Raw genomic sequence first — 24,155 nt, 5'->3', positions numbered from 1 at the left:
GATTTTTGATTTAATTGAATGCTGCTAGCTGTTATTGTAAAAACTACACATTTTTAACATATAAATTAATTTTTATTTCCTCTTAATTATTTTGATAAATAGATTTTATATTGGTCTGCGATATGATTTCAGTTGGTTGTGGTCATAATATTTATGTATTATATCATACATATTGGCAAAGAAAAATAGTAAATTATCGTATTGTCCGTTATAGGGCGCATCACGTACCACATTTGTAGCCTCCGCGTCTACTAAACGCGCAGTTTCGTAAAAGCCTTGACCAATTTCGAGATTATCTAAGCCACCATACTGCCTATTGAGGCCCCAAGCATTAACATGTACTTCCAGCAAGAACTGATGTACAGCTTCAACTGTAGCGAGATACCAACGTGGACTGCCACGTTGATGTCGCCAAAATTGCGAAAATCGGTTTTGTAGAACTACCGTGGGCAAACCCTTTAAGCGTTCATCCTTATAAATACCGCGGCTTTGATTCCACGTGCTATCAATGAATATAGCACGTTTTACCGGCAGATTATCATATGTATATACTTTATTTATGTATTCTTCGCCCTCTTCTGGTTCGTCTTTGATTTCATCTATGCGCCATCTCAACATTGTGCCTATGTTGTGACCTTTCGGTAAGCCGTAATTATTTTCAGTTTTTAATCGTACACGTTGATTGAAAAGCTGCGGTACCGTTAAGCTTTTAGCACTTGGAAATATAAGTATGGCACCATCCATTTTTGAGTAATCAGGCATATCTGGATATGCATAAACATTCACACGATCCCTAGCCAAAACTGCAGCATGTGCTGATGTGCTCTTTCCGTCAATTTCCTTTTTATGCTTTATGATATCGATGTCAATTGGTATCTCTACATGCGGTATGAAATCACCCACATTCCCAACTGGTACATAACAGTTATAACAATAGAATTTACGTGAACGATTACATTGTGTGCAGGTAAAGCGTCCTTTAATTTCATCCAATTGATGTGTGTCGTCTAGGCGCATTTTAGCAAATGGATATTTCCTTGGTGCTGAAACATTGTCCACAGGGTGAGTCATTGCACAGAAATTGTATTATAAAAAATTACAAATATTATATATATGTTTGCAACTTAAATTTAATTGTTTTAATTCAATAAAATTAAGAAATTGTAAACACTTGTTTCGGCGCCACCTAACTGGGCGAAATCAGCTGTGTTTGGTAATTTCTGCAATAATAGGTATGTGTGCTACTTATCGATGTTAAGTGCTTTAATTTTTTAAACAACGGTATGAGACTTGTTGTTATTTCTTCGTTGAAAAGTATAAATCAAAAAATAAAGTGTTTTTGCCTGTAAAATTCTTAATTAAACAAAATCAAACCATACAACTTATTACACAATCTACGTTTCAATTAATGGAATATTCTATTATTTCATTAACGTTACACTGTGGTAACTCTCAATTACGTTCCTCCTATTTGCTATTTGCTTTTATAAATAAATTTCAAGTTTATTGTTTTCCATTGCTTCTCATTTCGGACACACACATCATAAAGTTGCGATTATTTTTTCACAAATCTGGAGAGCAAAAATTAAGTGAAAATATTGTAAGCAACCGTGGAAAACGGAAAGTAGTTAATACGTGTCATCATCGTTTATAACATTTTACTCCCCGAAATTCTTATCAGTTTGCCGAAACAAAAGTTGTGTGGAACAATTCGAGTACCTCCAACGCCAATTCATTAATACATCGCAGATATTTTGGAGTAGCTGGAGGAGGTAAAAAGAAATTGTTCAAACATATTACATATTAATAGAAATGCTAATAAAGAGCACAAAGTGCAGTGCGGTGGGAGGCGATCAAAACTGGAATCATGTAGCAATATTAATATTGTGTATTTACTATATTATTTTAGGAGAACCAAGCGCCAAGTATATATGACAAGAACTCTTGTAACTATAATAATGCAATGCAATTCTATTGAAGTTTTGATGCATTGATGCATACATTTATATATACTTACATATTTATATGCATCCGTTCATACCCTGTCATACGTATGTACTTAGGTGTATAAATAGTACATTGCTAATCATCCTGCATACAAGTTGCTAATGTCCATATTTTTGCTGAGTATGCAATGGAATGATAGATGAGATACTCAAGTGTCATATCTTACCAAATTGAAATTTGTAAAAATTATTTTGCAAGATGCAAATACATATTCAGTTGCATAAACACAACATATGTGAGCTTTGTTTGAACTTGTTTTGATAATCAGTGCTTTTAGTCTACAAGTTTTATACAATGTTCCAAACATTTTTCCAAAGGTCGGTGACAGATTGTGACCTATATGTAATTGCCTTATTCTACCTACTTTAACACAATATTTAATGATTTTATAATATTTTGTATGCCTACGTTAATAAAAGAAGAAGGTAATATGAATTAATTTTAAGCTTTTTATATAATATTAAATAATAATACTATATCCGGACTTACATATGTACGTATACATATATATATATATATAAACCAAATTATAAATATATATATATTTTTTTTTTCTAATTTTTTTGGTCTAAATTAAATGTTATGCGTCCATCCCGTTTGTTTTGCTTTTCTTATCTCTTTCTAAAAAAATGTAAAGAAATACAGTGAAATGTTACAAAATAATGAGAAAATAAACATACAAACAATAATAATTAAAACTTGTCATAATGGGGGACATTTTTGCAAGCTGCTTACAATTTATGTGCATTGTCTCGGGTTCTACTTTGTTCAATTCGCATTTAGAAACCTTATCAGTAAAACGAGACGTGTGAAGAAAAAAATTGTGTTTTTTTACGAGCCGTAAGTACATTCACTTTGTATAAAAATGTGCACAATTCAAAAACTAAAGCTACATTTGAAGGAGTTTATATTACTGCTTAGTTGAAGTTAATTTGAAGGAAAAATAAAATTATTTTGTACGTATGTATATTTTGGAAAATTATCTTAATAACGCCCCTATATTGTAATTTTTTATAAATACAAAACGTTCTTCTCATTTCTTCGTGCATATGTAAATATTTATATTCGATTGATTGTGTACTTAATTGTATACTTTAACTACAAAAAAATTATTGTTATAATATTTTTTAATGCTTGTGGAGAAGACACGTCATTTATATACATTTTGTTTTACGCTGACACCACTACAAATTGGATAAACACCTGATAGCCGACTCTCACTCGCCGCATATTTATTTATTTTTTTTTTACAGTTACGCCGTTTTAGGTTATATGCTAGAATTAATAAAGATTTTATTTTGTATTTTGTCAGTTAAACAAGCAATAGTTGCGCGAATTGTTGGACGAACAAAAAATGGGTGATGAATTTGATGGTTGCGAGTGTGTTTGGTCGCATGAGTACGCAATGCAGCGACTATTAGCGATGGTGAGTTGAAAGCCTTTTGTCTCAAAGCCTTTTATATTTGCAATAATAGATGTGCGCACTAATTTGCATCAATCGCTTTTATTTCATCAATTCTTTCTTTCTCTTTTCTCTTTCAGATACGGCAGAGCCAAAATCATTGCACAGATACGGAATGCGTCGATAGTAAGTTTCTGGTGGTTGACATTTCTCAAATTTATTGTTAATAAATTTATGTTTTTTTTAAGTATCGGGTCGCATACGTGAGACCACTACAACTGGCACTGGAAATGAGGAAAATAACTTCACTATGGTTACAATGTTAATGATCTTTGCTGTACTTATGTATTTGATACGGCCGGAATCGATCATGAAATTAACAAATACAAAACGGCGTTCGCAAAAACAAGATCCTAATGGTGGTTTGCCACCACCACCGCCGCCACCGGCACCGCCTGCAGTCAATTAATATTGGCGCTTCGTTTCGTGCACACTGAAAACACTAAACTTTTTGTCTATCAACTTTAATTCAATACAAATAAGTTAACACCACCTATTCTTTCCAAGTATAATTCTAAATCATTGTTCCCTAAGGGTTTTCTGTCAGGCGAATTTACATTGCAACCGTTCTAAAATTATTAAAAGATGCTTATAATGGATTATAATGGGTTTAAAAACAAATTTCTGGAATAATTTAAATTATTGTGCAATAAAAATTGAAAATTATATAGGCATGTGATCTAAATTATTGTGCAATTAAAATTGAAAATTTTATAGGCATGTAATCGATCACGCAAAGAAAATATATTTATACAACTTTTAAATCATTTGTAAGTTTTCAAATAATACTTAAACTTTTTCTGTAACTTATGCAAACCATTCCATGCAAGGATTTCTCAAATGAAAATTATGAGCACCAAATTTGCTCGCAAATCAATAAGAATATATCTGTGTATATATTAGCATATGTGTATGTACATCTACCTGTAATATATTTGATTGTGCGAATGTATGAGTAATGTGATTTAAATGAAAATTTGTTTTGCTCGCTCTTGGTGTATCTTAGAAGCGTGTATTAACATAAAGTGTTCTTTGTGAGAAACATATAATTAAAAAAAAAACTAAGACGATTTAGCAAATGCCACTTATTCAAAGCGATTAATGTTACCACACACATATATAAATGAATCTGCGTATACATATCTATATAAATATTTTTTTTTTGAATATATATTGCAGCTTACATTGTATATCACGAACTCGAAGTAGATATTTCTTATGTTAAATTCATACACATAATCTGAATAAATAAATTTACAACTACTCACATTAATACTATCTATTTCACACATAATTTTTATACCCTGAACAGTGTATAATATATTAAGTTTTCCACGAAGTTTGTAACACCAAGAAGGACCGACGGTGAACCTACAAAATACACAAGTATATATAAATGATATCTGTCTTTGAGATACTGATCTGAAATTTTGCTCACTTCCTTTTAGGCCCACATTTGTTTTTCGCGCTTGTCGAAACATATGTCGGACCACATAGCATATATGTATATAGCTGTCTTACAAACTGATCCATCGAAATCCAGTATGGAAAGCTTACGAACTTTAGGCATGGATTATTGTCCAAGCCAACTTATAAACTGACCGATCAAAATCAAGTTCTTGTATGGAAATCTTTTTATTTGTGAAGGGTATTGTGGCTTCGATGCAGTCAGTTTTTTCTTTTTTGAAACAGTTACTTTTTATTGTTCACTGTGTCGTTATTATGGATCCATAAAGCAACAGTGTTCGGAAATAGTTACTCGTTTTGTAGATATAGGAAAATATTGTTCGTGTCTTGAGAAACAATTTTTTTGTACTATAGAAATATTGTGGTAAAAATTGATTTATTTTCAGTTTTGAATGAATAAATTGATGTTTGCGTTACAAAGATATATTTAATTACATAATTACACTCATTATATATATTCTACTATAATTGATTTGTTGTTAAAATTAAGTAACGAAATTCCTTTATAGGAATATCGGGAAGTTTTGATTCTCTAGTAAATAATTTAATCATTATATTTTACAATTATTATGTATTTAATAGTAAAGAATTAACCACAAGCACACGTTCACACAACCATTCAGAAATTTACAAAATGCAATTTCAAAACGAATCATATACTTAAACAAGCAGTATATTCATATTCGCTCTTTATCAGTCGTCATCGTCGTTATGCAATTTGGTAACGATATTTCGTACTTTCTTAATAACTTCCTTCATTTGCTCATATTTGCCCGTTGAATCAGGCAGATTTTCAAAATTAATAACATCACTAACACCCACTTTGAAATTGTCACCAGCTGGTAGTTTTTCGTATGGTGAAAAATGCAACACTGGTGTACCCATGTGTGATTCCTTAATAATATCCAACATTCTTGTCATATCATTTGTGGTCGGCGTTGCTGGTTCAACTGTGTGTATTTCGTTTAAATTTGCTGGTTTCGATATTTCACTTGTTTTCGCTTCATTAATGCTAGTTGCCAGTGAGAGTGATTCTTCAGTCGCGCTACTTGACGACAAACTGTCAATATCACACAGACCAGACTTCAATTCAGCGAGTAACTTTTGTTTGCGTTCCTCCAAATAATCCAACGTGGGCGAACTCGTACGTTCATTTGTAATGCATGAGCTGTCTTCATTCGTTGCATCGTTTGGCGGTGTTGGTGGTGGTGGCGGTTTAATGTCGTTTGCGGGTTCCGGTGGTGGTGGAGGGCGAGTAAACACAACATTTTCATTGACTGCGTCGTCGTCCTCAATTTCCATATCGGCATTGTCCAATATGCTGGTTTTAATCTCAATCACATTAGTCGTTTGTGGTAGACTCTTAAGCCTTTTATGTTTATAACCTTTTATAACATTACCTCCCAATTTATTGATGAACTCTTCTTTTCGTTGATGGCGAGACAAAGGCGGTACGTTATGATGCTTATAGTCCTAGAATAATTTTAATTGAAGATAAAGTCATCCACGAATTAATGAAATCAAACTTACATCATAGAAATTCGGACCAGGATCAACATTGAATCCTGGAAAGTCTACAATTTTTGATATGTCATATTTAATCTCATCGCTTTCTTGTGAATTATTTTCCTCTGATGACATCACTGCGCCTCCCTTCAATATGAAAAAAATTTCAAACGTATTGCTTAAACTTAAAATATGTACCTTATGTATATATTGTTTTTACTTACTTCTGTATTGATTAGGGATATACCAGAATACACCACTTTAGCCTCCTCCAACCAACCGGGTGGATAACCAAGCTTTCTCATACGATAGAAAAAGAATGGGAGTTCTCCGCGCTTTAAACCAAGTGCTGACTGTAGCTTGTCACTAATTTTTCCTGGTATTAAATGTCCGAATCTTTGTTCAATATCAATATGATATCTCTCTTGTTTACGTGCTAATTTTGCACGGTTTATACGCGCGTTATTTCGTGGTTTAGCACATTCACGTAATGAGTGCCCACTTACTCCACAATTAAAACAAGCCGCTGTTGTTCGCACCCTTTGACACTCGTTTTCCTCTTTTTCTAACTTTTGCCGTTTACGTGCTGAAGATTCTTCATTCAAAACATCTTTAATACTACGTTTGTATGAAGGTACACATTGAGTGTCTAGTTTTTTCGAGCCAGAGGTATCGATTGTAAATAATGAGGTCAAATCTAAATCCGGCGATTCATTACGATTATCTGACTGGTGGCGCTCAGGTACTTCTGTTATACTAACCGCCTCTTCACAATCACTTAATTCCATATCTGAATGGTTGGCAGCCGATTGTTTTGCTATATATGCGTTTATACTACTAACTGTAGTATTTTCAGCATTCGAAATGCTAAATGCAAACATTGGATTGTCCACAATCATATTCAGAGTCTTATCAAGTGAGTCCAGTATTCTATGTCCATATTCTTTGAAAACATTTTCATTTGAAAATTTTATTTCAAATGCCAATGTTTGTTTACTACTTGTTGGTTTACATATTTCGGCTGCTTCTTGTGCTTCCTCCACTTCTCCTTCTTCGAAATCATCGCAGACAATTGCCTTTTTAACCGTGATAGTAGCCGGCAATTTTGTCTCAAGAATTTCATTCATACTGGTATCCGAAGTTAAATCAACTGTGCTGGTATCACGAGCACGGTCATCCAATTCTTCATTATCGCTATCCAATTTGATTATATCAGGATTTTTATCCATTGTGATTACAAAAATATACAGAAAATCTTTTAGGGAAAGTAAAATTTTGACAGTGCTTAAATTGAATGGTGCTAATATTGTAGAAACGAAGTGGAATCAGAACAGCACAAGAAGCTGAAAAAATATAACAGTTCAAAATTGAGAATGTTGCATTTCACATCTTTTTAACAATATAATTTAATTTTATTTACATTGTCAAAGTTGATTATATAACTGTTTTAAAATGTTTTAATATAAGGCTTCTACTAAATAATAATATTATGGTGGAAGTGAGGGTATTAATGTGAACATTTAAAACTAGTAGAATGTATTATATACTATATTAGTTATTTTAAAAATTATTTCGATTTTTTATTACTTTGAAACACACTGTCTGAGGACATTACAACAAGCAGCCGTTAATTTGTTAGTCCACAGTGTTTTTATTATCAATTTTCTAAAATTCAAAGCAAGATTGCTAACCTTTCACTGATAATTTAAAACATAGCAGTGCTTACAGCGTATAAATTGCTTATAAAATAAAACAAACGAATAGTGAAAGTCTTTAGTCCCGACACAATATGAGAATATTGTTCAAGCTTCACCCTTCGACGTCATTATAAATATTTATAAAACCGTTTCAATCTATGCATCGGAGGTTTGATGGAGTAAATTAAGTCAATTCAAGTTCCTTGTGAGGCAGCAGAGATACAAAAATGCTCAATCGGCACGACTGCGGTGCTTGGCTACTTATCATTAACCCTTTTTTTCTTGCAATAATAAAAAAAAAGCAATTTGTTAGAGTTTGAATTATACAATCTTTATTTTACGACTAGATCCAAAGAAGTTTCAATTTAAAAGTAATAATCATATAAAAATCAAAATTAAAAACAAACAATATAATGTTACAATCATAAAAAATAAAAACCTTAATACGCGTTATGATATTCAATGTATGTATGTAAAGTGGAAAACAAAGTAAAAAAATCTTTAGCTATAGTTACGTTTGTGTTTGTGGACGTGCGTGTATGCAGTTGCAAACATATTTTTTAGTTATATTTAATGCACATTAATATTAATGTACATAATACAAGTATATACACATGTACATACATATGCATGTGTATATATCGTATTGTCTGTAAGCTACACACATACTATCCGTCATTTGTGGTCTATTGAATTTACATATGAGCTTATGTGGGGAGTTGTTTTTATTGTTTGTTGTTATTATCTTCTTATTTGCACAGTATAAAAATCATCGTAACGATAGTACAATATACAATATCATATATATATATATATATGTAGGTATTTTTGTATGTATATAATTAGTAAAAATAACTTAAGAATATTATTGCAAAAATAATTTACAAATTAAAAATACTTTTATGTTTTCAATACAATGCATTCGTAGTATGTTTTCCATGTATGTATGTAAAGTTATTAAATTGTAAAAAATTTAAACCTCACGATTCGATAGCTACTACTTATAGCACGTAATCAATAATTTACGATAGTTTAATTTTAACATAATAATAATTATATTAATATAAATATAATTACAAATTAATACAAAATAATAATAAAAATATAATGAATCATCTATTTACATCAGACATTTAAAATACTCGTGTTTGTGTTTTTCCATTATATTTATGGTATATATATTTTTCGCTTGTTTGTTGCTTGTTATCGATGTCGATTAAATCGATTTGTTGCATTTAAATTAAATTTGAATGCAATCGGATTTTAGCTTTGTATGCATTTTTTTCGTTTTTACGGACACTGTGTTTTAACAAATTGCGTAAATGGAGTATTATTTGAGGCTGAAGTTATTATATTTGTTTTTTTTTTTGGAAATACTTTTGTAAATTATGAAAGCTTTAAAATTAACCACTGGAGACGGATATAGTAAACGCAAGCGAAAACTTCACACACATTGTAGTTTATTCAAAACTCACATTTTTAAATAATTTTTTACATTTAACATTTTTGTGCATAAACTTAGTTTTATTTCATGAAAAATATCTGTACATATAGAAAATGTGTGTCTATTAATTGCGTTTTAATTTTTTTTCAATTTTTTTTTTTTTTTGTTAAAAATTTGCTTTATGCAGACATCAAAGTACATCAACGAACAATTTGAAACGATTATGTTTGCTTTAAATTGAAATTATAATTATTTTATTCACTTTTGTTTATTTCATTAAATTTCCATTGATAATATGTATGTGTGTTTCTTCTTAGTTCTTTAAAAGTATTTTTTAAAACAAAATTTAATATAAAATTCCATAAATTTTTTTTTTTCAGTATTCCATTATTCCATAATCTATATTCATGCTTAGCTGCCAGTGTCGTCATCGTCATCATAGTCATCATCATCACTCCATTCATAATTAACGTTGTCATCGTCAGGATCTCATTGCCATTTTCGTTATACGGTTATACATCAATTTTATATTTATCGCCTTTATTTGATTTAACATTATCAGTGTTCCAGTCCAAGTCGTCGTTTGATCTACATAAAAAAGCCAACACAATCGCACTATCCACATTATGTCCATACAATCCACACACACTGCAACCGTCGCATGAACGTCGTCCGCAGGTCGTCAACAATGAAGCTAGTAGAACGCAGTAGAATGGAACACCTTACTTCTTGCCGAGAGTGAAGCGCCATTCATTGTATTTGTCCATCTCTTCGTGCAGTTGTAAAGCCTCGACGCAGGCGGCGAAGAATTGTGAACCGAAGCAATCTTGCCTGTGTGTGAGAATGTGAGAACAGTTGTCGTTAGTAATGCAATGTTACTGTAAATTAAAAGTTTTAAAAATTCAAAAAATGTTTTGCAAAAATTCTGATTCAAACGCAACAACAAAAAGTGCGTGTTCAATTGGTAGGCAACAAAATCGAACAAGTTCCGCCAAAAATTGCTTGGATATCTTGATTCTAAGATTATATATTGACGATATACATTTATTATTATATACATATGTATGTGTTCATAGTCATCAATAAATTGTAAAAAAAATTGTATATAATTATTTGCACGTGTACATATGCATATTTATGCTAAATTGCGACTAAACAGCTTTGAAAAATTGTACTTTTGTATGTATGTATGTATGTATGTTTTGTATATGTATGAGTTCGTGTATATTATTTCAGAAGTAATAGTCAGATATGTTATTATATGAAAAAATTAAAAAAAAATTGATTTTAAAGGATTTGGAATTTTATGTACATATACATATAGTATTATATTTTGAAAACCTTTAAAAAAAAGTTTCATATTTACAAAAAAAACTTTAATGCAAAAGTTCATACTTCAAAACTTATTCTCAAAAAAATTAAAAATTTGCAACGTTTTCTATAAATATGTATTTTATTGCTCAAATATAGCCTAACTTCAGGCGCACGAGCTTACTCCACCTTTGCAGAGTGGATAAACAAAATTTTCGTTAAAAAAAAGCAGTATCTCATGGGACCATTCAAAAAACTAAATACAAATATTATTATATACAAAAATTAAGGTAAATAAAAATGAAAAAAAAATTAACATACCAAAAAATCAAAAGTTCAATGTTGTTGTTGTTATTGCACTGGTACATGTGTGTGTTTGTAATTGTAATGTATTGCTGCGCTAGTCCTGTAAGTTTAAAGTGCTGCAAAGCGCACACAGACAAATATATGTCACATTGTGTTTTGTTGTTGTTTTTCGTTGCGATCTGTATTGTTGTAGGAAAAACACATTATCCTGATGGTCACATGGCCTCGCACTCCAGTGCTGCCAAGGTCAGCTGCTTGTGCGCTTGTTTGGCGTTGTTGCGGTTGTTGTTGCCGTGGTTCATTTCTATTTTTTCTCGCCTTTTTACAACATACTTTCTACTACATATTTATGCTTGCTTGTCGTTCTACTATTTTATCACAATAATTTCAGTAAATATTTGCTAACAAATTTCTTCAACATTCACATACATATCCATAGGTACATATATATATGTAGGTGTGTGTGTACATATGTAAGTCGCTATGTATGTGTCCGTTTCATTACCATAACTTGATGCCATCTTTTTTCGATTTTAAAATATTTTTAAATTTTTTTAACAGTTTTTTTTTTTTTAATTTGTTTTATATATAGTACATAACTTTTGTAAACGATTCTAGCATATATTTATATTTTATATATAAAAGTATTTAATTATAAAAAATTTAGAAACTCTTAAAAGTGCCACAACTGTCTTAGTAGTACATTCTCGATGTATCTACACTGAAAAAAATAATCTTGTAAAAATGTTTGTATGTATTTTTGTTGTTGTTTGGAAAATTTTCATTCGTGTTTTTTGAGTGTAAGTGGATTTTTGTGTGCTTTTCACAGATTGCAAAATGTTTAAAAGAATATTTAGTTGAGTTTATTTTTAATTTTGTTTGGTAAAAAATATATATTTTTAAAATTTATACAAATAACATTTTTACTAGATAAATACTTACTGGAAAGCACTTACTATAATAATAGTTACACATTTCTTCATGCATTTATACCTACATATAAACTTGTATATACTAACAAAAACATGTAAATTAAAAACTCAAAGTTATGTTTAGTGATTTTCGATTGATAAAATTTAATAAAAAGTACGAACATATTCATAAATACAAAATCAATACTTTTTTAGTATGTAATATTCCCGAGACATGTTCTATGCTTGTGTTTAAGCTGTTAAAGTGATGTTGCGTAGGTTGAAATTGGATTAACAGTACTGCATTTGAAACTCTGTTCAACTACAGATTTATGTAAGGTTAGCAGAATTGCACTTGAAATCCTGTTAAACTACAGGTCCATGTAAGATTAACGGAACTGAATTTGATGCGCTGTTACTCTACAATACTGCATTATACGAGTATTTCTCTTGATTGTCGCATGTATTTGTGCAGAATTTTTCACTAGACTGTACATTTTCCGCTACACTTAGTACTATTGCGCTAAGTACAAATACAAAACGCGTTTTTTGCAAGACTGTTATTTTTAATTTTGCTTTAGTTTAGTTTTGTTTTTTGTTTTCACTCCTAAAACTTTGAGTTAATAGTTTACAATATTTTTCACTTTGTTCTTATGTCTCTTTTGTATAAAGTTATTAAAGTTACTTATAGAATAAATAAGTTTATAAATATATTGAATTTCATTCTCTTTTCTTCAAAGTATTTTTTTTGTGTTTTTGTATTGTATATATGTGTGTGTTTGTGTGGGTGTGAGTTTTATTTATATCTGTTTAGTTATCTTTTAAGGTTCTGATTTGTTATTTAAAATAAATTAAGCATATTTTAAGCATAAACATAATTAATTACATATGTATGTAATAAATAACAGAAAATCATAAAACTCAAATGAAACTTAAACCATCGTAAAATACAATAATAAATAAGTACAAATTAATTGGAAATTGGAAAGTTTTGCATCTAAACTAAAGTTATGTTGGGACCGACTGTGGGAATGATATTGGAGAGCCGTTAATCACTTTAATAAAGTGCTGTAATTTCGAAATCTCTTCCGTTGGTATTAAAAGCACTTTTAAGCATTCTCCAAACCATTTCGAATCGAAGCAGTTTTTCCTAAAAATAAAAAATAAATAAAATAACAACATAAGCATAAAGAAATTACAAAATTAACAATTATATTAAATTATATAGTAAATGAATGTATGTAATGGTAATAAATTGTAAATTAAAAAAATATTAATAAATAAAATGACTGAAAATACTAATATAAACTAAAAAATTAAAAAAAAAATTTTAAACATAATTTAACATAAACATAACCACTTCTGTATGAATAAAATATGTGGAGTAATTGAAAACGGATTTTATTTTAACAGCACAAAAAATAGAATCGTTTTAAAATAATTAAATTTTGTATGCCAATTTACTAATACTAAGGTTGTGTGTATGTCTGTAAAATATTATATACGAAACAACATGTAAACTGGGATTGCACAGTGTCTCTGTGATTTAACCACAAATAATAAATAAATAGGTTTGCTTAAAATATTTTGAAAGCATGAGCTTTAATAGCACTTAAGGTAAAATGAATTTGTATAATTAAATTTCACGATTACTTCCAGCTAAGTACTATCAAATATGTAAGTATGTTTGTAATTTAAAAGTATTTATAATATATTTATGTTGCTGTAATCACTAATTCATTATTTTCCGCATCTCTTTATTGCATATTTGTAAAAGCAAATGGTATTGGCGAACCGTTTACAACTTTAACGAAGTATTGAAGTTGGCTAACTTCTTCTTCGGGTATCATTAGTACTTTGAGACATTCGCCAAATGTTTCGTGTGTATAACAATTTTGCCTGTTTAAATGAGAATAATGCACGAAACAAATAATTTATGGTATGTATACTAGCTGAAAAGGTTATCGGATAGATATAGGGATAGTAGGATCATAAAGGGTGACCTTATTTGTCTTTTGGGACAGTATTACATTTACAAGAATGTTTCAAGCCCTTTAATTAAACTTGCATGCAAATAGTCGTATGGAAAATTTTTTTTTACTATACAGTGAAATTTTTCCACTGTCAGATTAATTTTAAGGGTCATAAATTTAAAATAATAACAATAATATATAAGGTAATGAAATGCTTAATTTACAGTAAAGTAAATTTGATCTAAAATATGTTAATTTTAATTAATAACCTACGGATATAGCCTATTGTTTTGTTTAAGCTTTACTATAAAGACTTCAAGTTAAGGCAAAATTCACTATGTGCCAGAATATTGACATAAAAATATAAATATTATCTTGCTTAAAAAAGTGAGTTATATTAAATAATATATTGTAATATTGTATATAAAAATTAATAATATAAAATTATGGCAACCCTAGACTTAGAAATAAAATGCTTTTAAAAAGATAATGAGAGTTATGAGACTCTCTTTACTTAAACTATTTTTGAGAATATTGCAAATTCTTCATTTAGCACTATGTAAAATACTTTTTACCACATCATATTAGCCGTCTTCGATACGCCACTTATTTGCTCGTTATGCTTGAGTTCTGCTCGCTTGTCACCATTGAAGTCATTACAAGAAAGCATGTTTATAATAAATTATTTGATTCACTCTTATGTGATTTATAACTTTTGTTTTCTCTTTTCGCTACTCTCCGAGACTTGGTGAATCGAAGACAACTTTTTAAAGTAATTAAATAATACTGTGGAAGCGAACCACGATTATTTAAAAATTGTGCAATAACTGTGCATAGCGCTAAATATGAAGTAATATACTTTTACTAATTAGACGTCAGACTAGCGTAGTACTCAGCTTTCTTTAAACACTAAACTTATACCACAGTTATTGCACCCTTTTAACAGATTATCCATGAGTCTTTATCCACAGTGTTAATTAAATAACAAAATGTGGTTAGGTAACTATTTATAGGTCATGATAGGCGACCACTTACTTGCATAGTCGGTGTATACTTGTTTCGCGGAAAAGTTGATAGCAGTCTTCGCAAATGCGATCCAAGCGGAAGAACATTGTTTTGTTGAAGATTCCTTTGCACTCTAAGTCGAAGAAATTGCTTCGCTTTGACAAATTGTGGTTGTTGTGTGGCAAAGCTGTGATAAGTGGAATCAAGACAAGAAACAGCACCACCGAGATCTTAATGTTGCGGGAACACATCTGTAATGAGATTGCAGAAATAAAGGATATGAATAATTAGTAAAAGATATGGTTAAGTAAATTTCGGAATTTAATATTATAATAGTTATAATATGGTAGGATTTTAAAATTTTGAATAAAAAGAAAATTTAATTATTTCTAAGAACTTGAGTTATATGTAAACTAGGTAACTTATCTTGTAAAATATTTTTTAAGTACAAAATGAAATTTTATAGGCATTGTACAGACACTAAATGTTATCGATTTTGAATCGTGCAACGGGTTTCTACAACAAAAAGTGTTATTGTTGTGCAAATTTTGTTATGGCTTAATTGAACAAGTGATTGATATAGCAAGTTCATATGTCCTAGTGTAAACATAGCTTAAGCTTCATCTGTCACAGTGGTTAGCTGGCTTCCGGTAGCGAGAAAAACACAAACTATCGATAACACCATTATTTTTTACGGCAATCAAATAAATCAATAAAGTTGCAGCGAACGAATGCAGTTCGCGGCACTCACGCTACACCTTGGTCACGGGCGTGATATTTATTTGTCTACTATTCTTAAATTTTTTATTTTTTTTGCTTTTGTCTGTTTATGGTTCGCTATTTTTAAAGTTTGTCTGCCAATACTGTATTCGTTCGATTTTTTCGCTTTTTCCGCTTTGTTTGTAAAAGTATTTATAGCTGCGTGCTGTCTGTCGTCTGGCTGGCGTATTCGAAGAATTGGGTAAATGGATATGGGCCAAGTTAAACCTTGAATTTTTCGTGACTGCCCAGCTACACGACTATTGTCGATTCCTTTTGTCGGCAGCAGGCGTCTGACTTCTGACAGCTAGCGACCGGCCGGTAGCCAGACGGCGTGCAGTACGTGTAGTTGCTTTGTTGAGCCGGTTAGTTGCGACCGACCGATCGGTCAACACGACACGGCAGCTTGTAGACTTGAGCGCTTGTAAGCGCCTCATAGTCTACATTCTCGACATATAAACATTTCGTAGTATTATCTACAAGCGGCAGACGCCTGCATGAACTAGCAATACTATAAATAGCACCTATAGAGAAATACGTCTGTGTGTGGAGTTGTTGGGTTCAATGGGTGGCATTGCATAAAATTGTATTGCCACATTCAAAGGCGTTACCGACAACATATATCATTTTAACATGTTATGGCTATTTGTTTATTTTTTTTCCTGTTCTACCTTTACTCGATCTGGTTAGGTGAATTGATCGGTCGCCCATTGAAGTGGCCGCCAGACGATGTTATCTCTATGCAAAAAGGATAATACAGACTCGCCGCATATTCGGCATATTCACATACGTATATACACATACATATGGATATATTTTTAGTATAGAAGCCAAACCCTCCAGTCAGCTTACGGTTAGTTGTATTTGAGTCGCAACGAGTCACGATCTGTGGGCAGCTCAGCAAGTGTGTAAAGTTTTATTTATGGCATAAGTTGTATCTAAAAATAGCGTTATACTTTGTAGTAGTTGGTAAGAATAATATTGCCAAAGAGGCAAGGCATCGCATTGCGGACTTGTTTTTTTATAGTTGGAGTATGAGTTTACAATATTATGAATTGCAGATTTAATCAATGGCTTGCAGTCTTAAAGAAAATATAATGCACATTATTTTATAGGAAAAGTGGGTTATTTTTAAATGTTAAATTATGACTTTGGAGGGAGTCTATAATCTTGGAATTAGTGGTTATATATAAAGCACGCCATATTTTTGTATGTAAAGATATTTATGGATAACAGTGCATATGTATGTTTGTACCATAATAAAGGTGGCTTTAGAGTTCTGAATAAAGACGTGTCAAGCCAATACAAATGTGAACATAATCTAATACTAAATAATTTTAAGCATAAAAAGTTCATTTTACAGGGCTCCTTTGTAGAGTATACAAATTATTAGCGTAATGATCTGACTTATTTTAGCCAGTTCGTCTGTTTCTTCCTCAGCTTTTGAGATATCGATCTGAAATTTTGCTCACATCCTTTTTTTCCCAACAAACCGCCTAATTGTCGTAACCGCCGATTTCGGACCACTATACAAACGGATCGGTCAAACTCAAGTCTTTCTATGAAATTTATTTTTATTTGACAAATTATTTTTATGAAATTTAGCATGGATTATTTTCCAAGATAACGGTACAACGTACGACCCAATTGTTCAGATCGGATCACTATAGCATATAACTGAAATACAAACTGCTGCAAATAAAGTTCTTTGTATATGCTTTATGCTATAAGAAGAACACTTGTTAAGGGTATTACAGCTGCGATAGATACGAACTTAACGTTTTTCCTTGTTTCTAAATAAATTTTGGCTCAAGCATTGACAATATATCTCTATAATCAAATCACTCGCTAATTGTTTATAATTCTTGTTAACTTTTATGTTAATCAATAGAACAGACTATCATGTTATAAGATTAGTTTTTTAAGGTACTTTAAAAAATTTATTGATACCGAGAAAGAGTTTTTTGGTAAACAGTTATTTAAAACTATGATAGTATATGTTATGTTGAGAATTTACAGATTGATTCTAAGCTTCTCGAAGGCATTTGACATTTCGTCATTTTGACGCATATTTTTTAACCAAACTTACTTACAGCAGAACCGAACTAATAATACAGCAACAATATGTTTTTCTAAAAGAATTTTTATATTGAGCTAGAATTCTTATTTAACAGTATCTTTCAAGTGAATCTTTTGCAGCGCGAGATGCTATCATCGAATTGTTAAATAATTCCGCACAAATAATTGCACGCAAATTCTTTATATAATTGCATGTATGTATGCATGACTACATTTTTATTAAATTACAACACACATTTAATGAATCTTTTTATATAATTTGTAAATTGCGAAATCTGATAAACAAATAAAAACACATAATAATTTTAAATTTAAAGATGAAGTCATGCGGCGGACGCTTTGAAAATAATATAAAAACAAAAATATTAATGCAAACAGCAAATAACAAATTGATCAACGCCTATCTATTTGTTATAAAAGCACAATTTTATATTTGTAACACACACACAAACACATATGGTACATATGTGAGCACAGCGTGCACGCGCGTCGCATAGAGATCGCTTTCGCATTTGGGAGCAGTGCGTCAATGTAAATTAATGAATGGCCAGTCGCTCGCTCGCACATACATATATATGTGTGTGTATGTGTTTAGCCTGTGTTTACATGAGTCTTAATTGAAATGGCATGCAGATAATGCTGATGCATCACTTTTAATTAATATATTATATTCGACGACACTACGGCTGGCTGTGCCGCTGCGCCCAACGATGATGAGCGCTGAAATAATGATGGTGCTGCTGATCACATAAATATAGTACATCTGTATGCAAATGATGATCACAGTCTTATAGACGCGGGCGATAATAATTTGTATTTCAGCGATAACGACCGATGATGCAGCACCGTGTGCCGCACTTTATTTGCATTTGTGAAAGACGCAATTCATTTATGGGCGCGACGGCCGAATCGCCGCCTCCGCCGCATAGCGTCACATAGTCAATGTTCTGACAAGCCCCCCTGAAAAAGGGTACAAATACAATAATAATAATGCTGTTTAGCATGCCGATTGGATGGTGTGGAGCGAATGCCGAAGTGGTGACAAGTGCAAGGAAGCGAGTGTCGGCAGCTTCGTGAGCCAAAAACAACGGAAAAAAACGCAAAAAGCGCGCGAAATGCCATAAAAATACATTTAAAGGCACACATACTAACATATGTATTTTAACAGCATACGAATGGTCCGCTAGAAGAAGCGCTGTGTGGCGCGCAGGGGGGCGAGAAAGCGCGTTGTAAATATGTGCCCGATATTATTTAGTGTATGTATGTGCCTGTGTAACTTGAATTGCGCGCGCTAATCGTGTTAGGCGTGCTACGCGTAGCGCACAACGCTTCTGCAGCGCTTATGTGTTTTTTTTTTGTTTTTGTGTTTTCATATGTGTGTGTGTGAAATTAAAAATACAACACACGTCCAAGCGGTTTCGTAAAACGTTGCCGCGCCACGCTGATATGCGTGGCAGGTATGTAAATACACTAGCGTTTAGGTGATATTACAGTAAAACCCCTGTACACATACAAACCTACACATATACATATACATATACAAATACATATTGAAATACTTTCCCCACACATTCATATCCTCATTTGAGCTATTTTCAGTGCGCTCTTTGAATACTCATTGCTGCTGTTGTAATTAATGTGCTGCGCACCAGACTGTTGTGCGCCCACCGCCGTGTGGCAAGTGTGTGTCTGCTTGGAAGCAGCGACAGCGAGTTCGCCGTGACAATTTCTCAATGAATACACGATACTTGTGGCAGACATTGTGTCTAAAATCAAATAATTGCGCTAAATATACACCGTCTAGAAAAGTAGGTACACATGTTATTTATGTCTATACATGTGTATGTAGATATGTACATATGTTTATATATACTATATGCTAAAAATATAATTTTTACTCAAAATATACTGCTGTACAGTTTTAAGAGTTTTTGTTGCAAATTTTAATGAGTTTAAGGTTATGCCAATGATTTTTGTTACTTAAAAATAAGACACATAGTACTAAAAAGTTAAAAATATGTATGTTTGTAAAAAATTTAAATATTATACTAGCAAAAAATATTGAAATATAAATGTACTGTATACCTCTCGGTCATAACTATTAGCCAAGAATATTAAATATACGCAATACTGTATTTTTAATTATATTTGTTCTTTTGTTTTTTTAAATTTATTTTATATATGTACATACACAGGATTGCAAATAATGCATTAAAAAATAATTGAATTAGCATTTAACATAAAACTTTTTTCCACTTTTCTTAGAGATCGCACCACAGAGCCATCATATTCAATATTTTAGAGTAATGGTCAACATACTTACAAATTTAAACGATTAACATTTTATCAGTTTTTAATAAATTAATTTTTACCCCAAAATTAGAATAAATAATTTTAAATCTATCGTTTAATCCGAAGTCGGTTAATTTAAAAATTCGCAACCTTGCATACAAGTACATATTTTTAATTATTTAAAATTTAACTATTCTCACTATTTATTTTTAGCAATATCTACTAACATTTTATAAAAAATAAAACAAAATCTCTAAATGCGTTTTTTTTAATCATGCACATCTTTTAATGTTTCAAGTTTTTTATTTGTATTTAACAATTTGTTTTTATTCAAAGACAAAACAAAATGTAATATGTAATACGTTCTACATTATTTTGGTTGAGCAAAGCAGCCAAAAAGTAAAAAATATAAAACAAAAAAAAAAAAATCAATTGCATTATATTTATTAACACCTCGTCAATAGAGATCACGAGTTTCTAAAAGACAAATGAAAAGGAAACAAGAAAATAAACTTTCCGCATTGGACGAAATTGGCGGATGTGCTCATCCAAAAACAAACTCGCAAACCACAATCGCACATACACATGCAAATAACCAAAATCTGTATTTTCAATACACTTTGATTTCATCTGCTTGTCAACACCATTCATATATACATGCAAAAGCTTTCGCGCTTGTATGTGTGTTCGTATTTTTTAAGCATTTGCGGATGCCACTCAATATAAAATGCCTGCATATCTGCTTCAACCTAAGCGACTTGCTTATATACACACATAGCATACATGTGCTTTTAATTGAATTTTTTTATGAGCTTGTTGATGCTTTCAATTAAGTTGTTTAAGAAGAATATTCTACTTATTCTACAACGAAGAATGTCGATTCAATTTCGATGATTCGCGGCACAAAAACTCATAAAATACACCCAAGCGTCCTTTGAATGCTGAGTATGTACGCATTTATTAGAAAAGAAGTGAAGGTTCATTCGACTTATTAATTGAAACGGTGCGACCGGGTATTTTATAATCGTCTAGTCTCGAATAAGAGAGGAGAGCTTAACTTTTGACGTTAAGAATATATGCTGTTCGTTGACATATGCCTAACCTAACCTAAGAGGTTTCGTCTTTAGGTGTTTTTAGTTCGATCGGCTAATGTTAGAAATTATTACCTTAGCTCGGTTTGTAACGAGGTGCTCATTCATTAGCTCTTTGTATGCCTGAAATAAGTGGAATCTCCTACCAAACTCAAGAATTCCACTCTAAGAATTTTCATAATGGTTTAAATAGTTATCCACGCTTTTCGATGTATTTCAAATATTATTAAAAACTGAAAAAATTAAGATTTTTTTTAATCTTCCATTGCTTTATGTTGAAAGGCACGCGATTGCTTGCAAAAAAAAAATTATTTATACCAGCGCTTGTTTTTATAGCATTCAGAAAAGCGTGCACACACCACATATATGTATGTATGTACATATGTATGCAATATATGAAAAGGTGTGCAAATATAGGATACATTTGTAGCTAATTCATTAAGATGCTAGCCGCATTTAATTCAGCGCTGTCTAATTTGCCAGACGAAAATATTTATAATTATTTTTTGTACAACAAATTATGCGGATACACATAAATTTATAGAATTTTTATGTATGTATGTATGTGCACATGTGTTTTGCCGGCGTTATTTACGAAATATTTGAAACACAAAAGTCTGTGTATGAAAACAAAACGCATAGAATTTTTAAATGTTCGAGGTGTCTGCAACGAAATTGTATGTATGTACATATGTGTGTTTAATGTATGTGCAAATATTTTTAACTTGGTGTTTCCAAATTTATTATTGCGCATTAAGCATTTTTATTGTTAATAAAATTGTATACAAAGCGAATAATTTTACATGCATGCAAGTTCTCTAAGAAAATATTAAAAAAAAACAACAATAAAAACATTCGTCGATGTCTTCCTTGTATTTTTCGGACACAACTCATAAACTGATTTTATATCTTCGGGCAATTGACAATTTAATGCATTAGTATACATTAGAGTATATAAAAACATGTACAATATCGAACTCCCATTGATCGCATCCCATAAATGAAGGCAGTAACCGAAAGCGTAGAAAAATAAAAGTAAAAAAAAGGCAAGAATGCAAAAATTCGCAAACGATATTGACGTGAAAAATTTTCATATATCTATACGTATGTATATTAGTCGACAAAAACATGCCGCCTTGACAGTTATAAATTGCTATTAACCATTGAATTGCCAACTAATCAAAGCAATAAATTATACAGCGAAGTACGCACACAAGCAAATTTGCGTATATACATATATGTCTGTATGTCTGTATGTCTGCACGTATTTGCGCATTCCAACATTATCGTTCACGACGGCAATCAGATCCAGATCAGGGCAACAGATAGCAATGCACAACACGCAACAGATGCAAATGCTATACAAATGGAGGCTTGGCGCATTCACATTAATTGCTCTACTTCAAACTGTAGAATGAATGTGTGTGTGTGCGTGTGAGTGCGTGTTGGTGGCTTGCCTCCAATGCGTAGCCAATAAAATGTTATTCGTGCGATATTTGATTTACAAGCATATATGTACGTTTATTGGTATTTTTATTGAATTTTTCAGCAAATACAGACAGATATATGTATATGTATGTACATACGTAAATATCATTTTACACATCACCAGTATTAATGTCGTGATTGTAGCAATTATATTGCCACTATTATTGATGCTTTAAAAATGTATCACATCATGCGTGGACCTATGCCTGTAAATATGTATATACTTACAAACCAAGGAGCACAGTAATCAAATTTGGCGACTCGCAAATTTGTGTCGCCATTGAAATTAAAAATATTTGCTATAAATATTTCCGAGATTTCTCGAGTCTCAACAATATCGAATTTCTCGCTTGAGCGTCCAAATGTTTTCCAACGCCACGAAATTGTGTTAAAATTGTTGGTGGAAATTGGTGCCGTCCATTGTATTTTTGGAAGAATTTTAAATAGAATTTTTTTTGTGAATCATGGCATTGTGTTAAAATATATTTTCATAGTCAGAAATTCGGGGAAACTCTAAAATTTCAATTCTGTATTAATGATTATATTACATAATCGGTATATTAGTAGGAAGCTCAGTTCTACTTTTCAAGCATATGTAGCGTATACGTCTTGAGTCACATTAATGTCATGCTCATAATACCATATATTAATTTCATTTGCAATCGTCATTACATTGACAGCGGATGTCAAATTGACACTGACAGTTGTCTTTTTGATGTTAACTGTAATTGTAGCGGCGCATATTGACTGTCACTTTGACGTATGCATCTATTAAATTGTTGCAAATGTCAAATCAATCATTCGCTTTGACATTCAGTGAAATAAACAACTTAATTTGAATGTGTTTTGCGCTAATTGTATATTTGTAATCTTTAAAGCGTCAACTGAAATGTTATTTAAAAGGAAATGTTACATGAAGAGTTAGTAAATTGAATAAAAAAAATTTTAACAATACAAAAAATACAAAAAAATAATATAAAATAATTGTGTGTAATAAATATCTTATTTTAGAGTGCTGTCTGCTCTTTTTTCTAAGGATTTTGCATGGGAAGTTTTATAGTTATGAAAATAAATTTTATATTTAGCGGGCTCCACTACTTAACCTTTCCTTTGAAAATGGAACTCAGCAAACTTGAAAGTATAATTACAAGGGTTTCTGGGTACATGATTATCATTCATCATTTCGAACTGGCGGTTATCTTTCACAGATATGTTCAACTTCTATCGTTCTCTTCAGAAAGGTATCAATTCCAAATAAAAGTTCTCGGTAATAAAAACAAGACACTTTTAAGGCTTTGCATACCTCTGAACTGAGCGTTAAAATTTATTGAAAACAAATTTAACAGTTTATCGATTA

At 31.3% G+C, this 24,155-nt stretch overlaps 4 protein-coding genes across 10 annotated transcripts in view; 1 reads left to right on the top strand and 3 right to left on the bottom strand.

Annotated features, from left to right (window-relative positions):
• Positions 1-2: 2 nt before the first annotated feature.
• Positions 3-1,245, bottom strand: LOC106627300 (tRNA-uridine aminocarboxypropyltransferase 1). Its single transcript, XM_070107726.1, has one exon. The coding sequence runs from the start codon at positions 1,069-1,071 to the stop codon at positions 106-108; it is 966 nt and encodes a 321-aa protein (XP_069963827.1). The 5' UTR covers positions 1,072-1,245; the 3' UTR covers positions 3-105.
• A 148-nt stretch (positions 1,246-1,393) lies between these two features.
• On the top strand, positions 1,394-4,742 carry LOC106627302 (small integral membrane protein 14). Of its 3 annotated transcripts, XM_070107727.1 has the most exons (6): positions 1,394-1,600; positions 1,682-1,772; positions 3,320-3,332; positions 3,364-3,433; positions 3,550-3,595; positions 3,658-4,742. In XM_070107727.1, the coding sequence occupies exons 1-6, from the start codon at positions 1,409-1,411 to the stop codon at positions 3,876-3,878; spliced, it is 633 nt and encodes a 210-aa protein (XP_069963828.1). In that variant the 5' UTR covers positions 1,394-1,408; the 3' UTR covers positions 3,879-4,742. The 3 variants fall into 3 exon arrangements, with proteins under 3 accessions (XP_069963828.1, XP_014102848.2, XP_014102849.2); XM_014247373.3 differs by having other exon boundaries at positions 1,506-1,772; positions 3,320-3,433; XM_014247374.3 differs by lacking the exons at positions 1,394-1,600; positions 1,682-1,772 and adding an exon at positions 2,847-2,963 and having other exon boundaries at positions 3,320-3,433.
• Positions 4,743-5,325: 583 nt separating this feature from the next.
• On the bottom strand, positions 5,326-7,754 carry LOC106627299 (zinc finger CCHC domain-containing protein 8 homolog). Its single transcript, XM_014247369.3, has 3 exons — positions 6,667-7,754; positions 6,467-6,589; positions 5,326-6,409 (listed from the first exon to the last, which is right to left on the bottom strand). Exons 1-3 carry the CDS (start codon positions 7,669-7,671, stop codon positions 5,630-5,632), a joined length of 1,908 nt encoding a protein of 635 aa, XP_014102844.2. The 5' UTR covers positions 7,672-7,754; the 3' UTR covers positions 5,326-5,629.
• Positions 7,755-8,444: 690 nt separating this feature from the next.
• ITP (ion transport peptide) overlaps positions 8,445-24,155 on the bottom strand; it is an 81,914-nt gene continuing 66,203 nt past the window's right edge. For 3 of the 5 annotated variants that reach the window (XR_004977944.2, XR_004977942.2, XR_004977943.2), the window contains exons 3-5: positions 15,120-15,340; positions 11,216-13,261; positions 8,445-10,414 (exon numbers count right to left, since the gene is read on the bottom strand). Coding sequence is in view for 2 of the 5 variants with exons in the window: in XM_070107725.1 (XP_069963826.1) it covers positions 13,869-14,010; positions 15,120-15,340 (363 nt within the window). In the remaining 3 variants the exon portion in view is untranslated. Of the gene's footprint in view, positions 10,415-11,215; positions 13,262-13,455; positions 14,011-15,119; positions 15,341-24,155 lie in introns of those variants that run through there. The other 2 variants (XM_014247372.3, XM_070107725.1) reach the window with 2 other exon arrangements.

This window comes from Bactrocera oleae, chromosome 4, assembly GCF_042242935.1.
Source record: "Bactrocera oleae isolate idBacOlea1 chromosome 4, idBacOlea1, whole genome shotgun sequence".
Lineage (NCBI taxonomy): Eukaryota > Metazoa > Arthropoda > Insecta > Diptera > Tephritidae > Bactrocera > Bactrocera oleae.
This window is presented reverse-complemented; position numbering and strand designations above follow the sequence as displayed.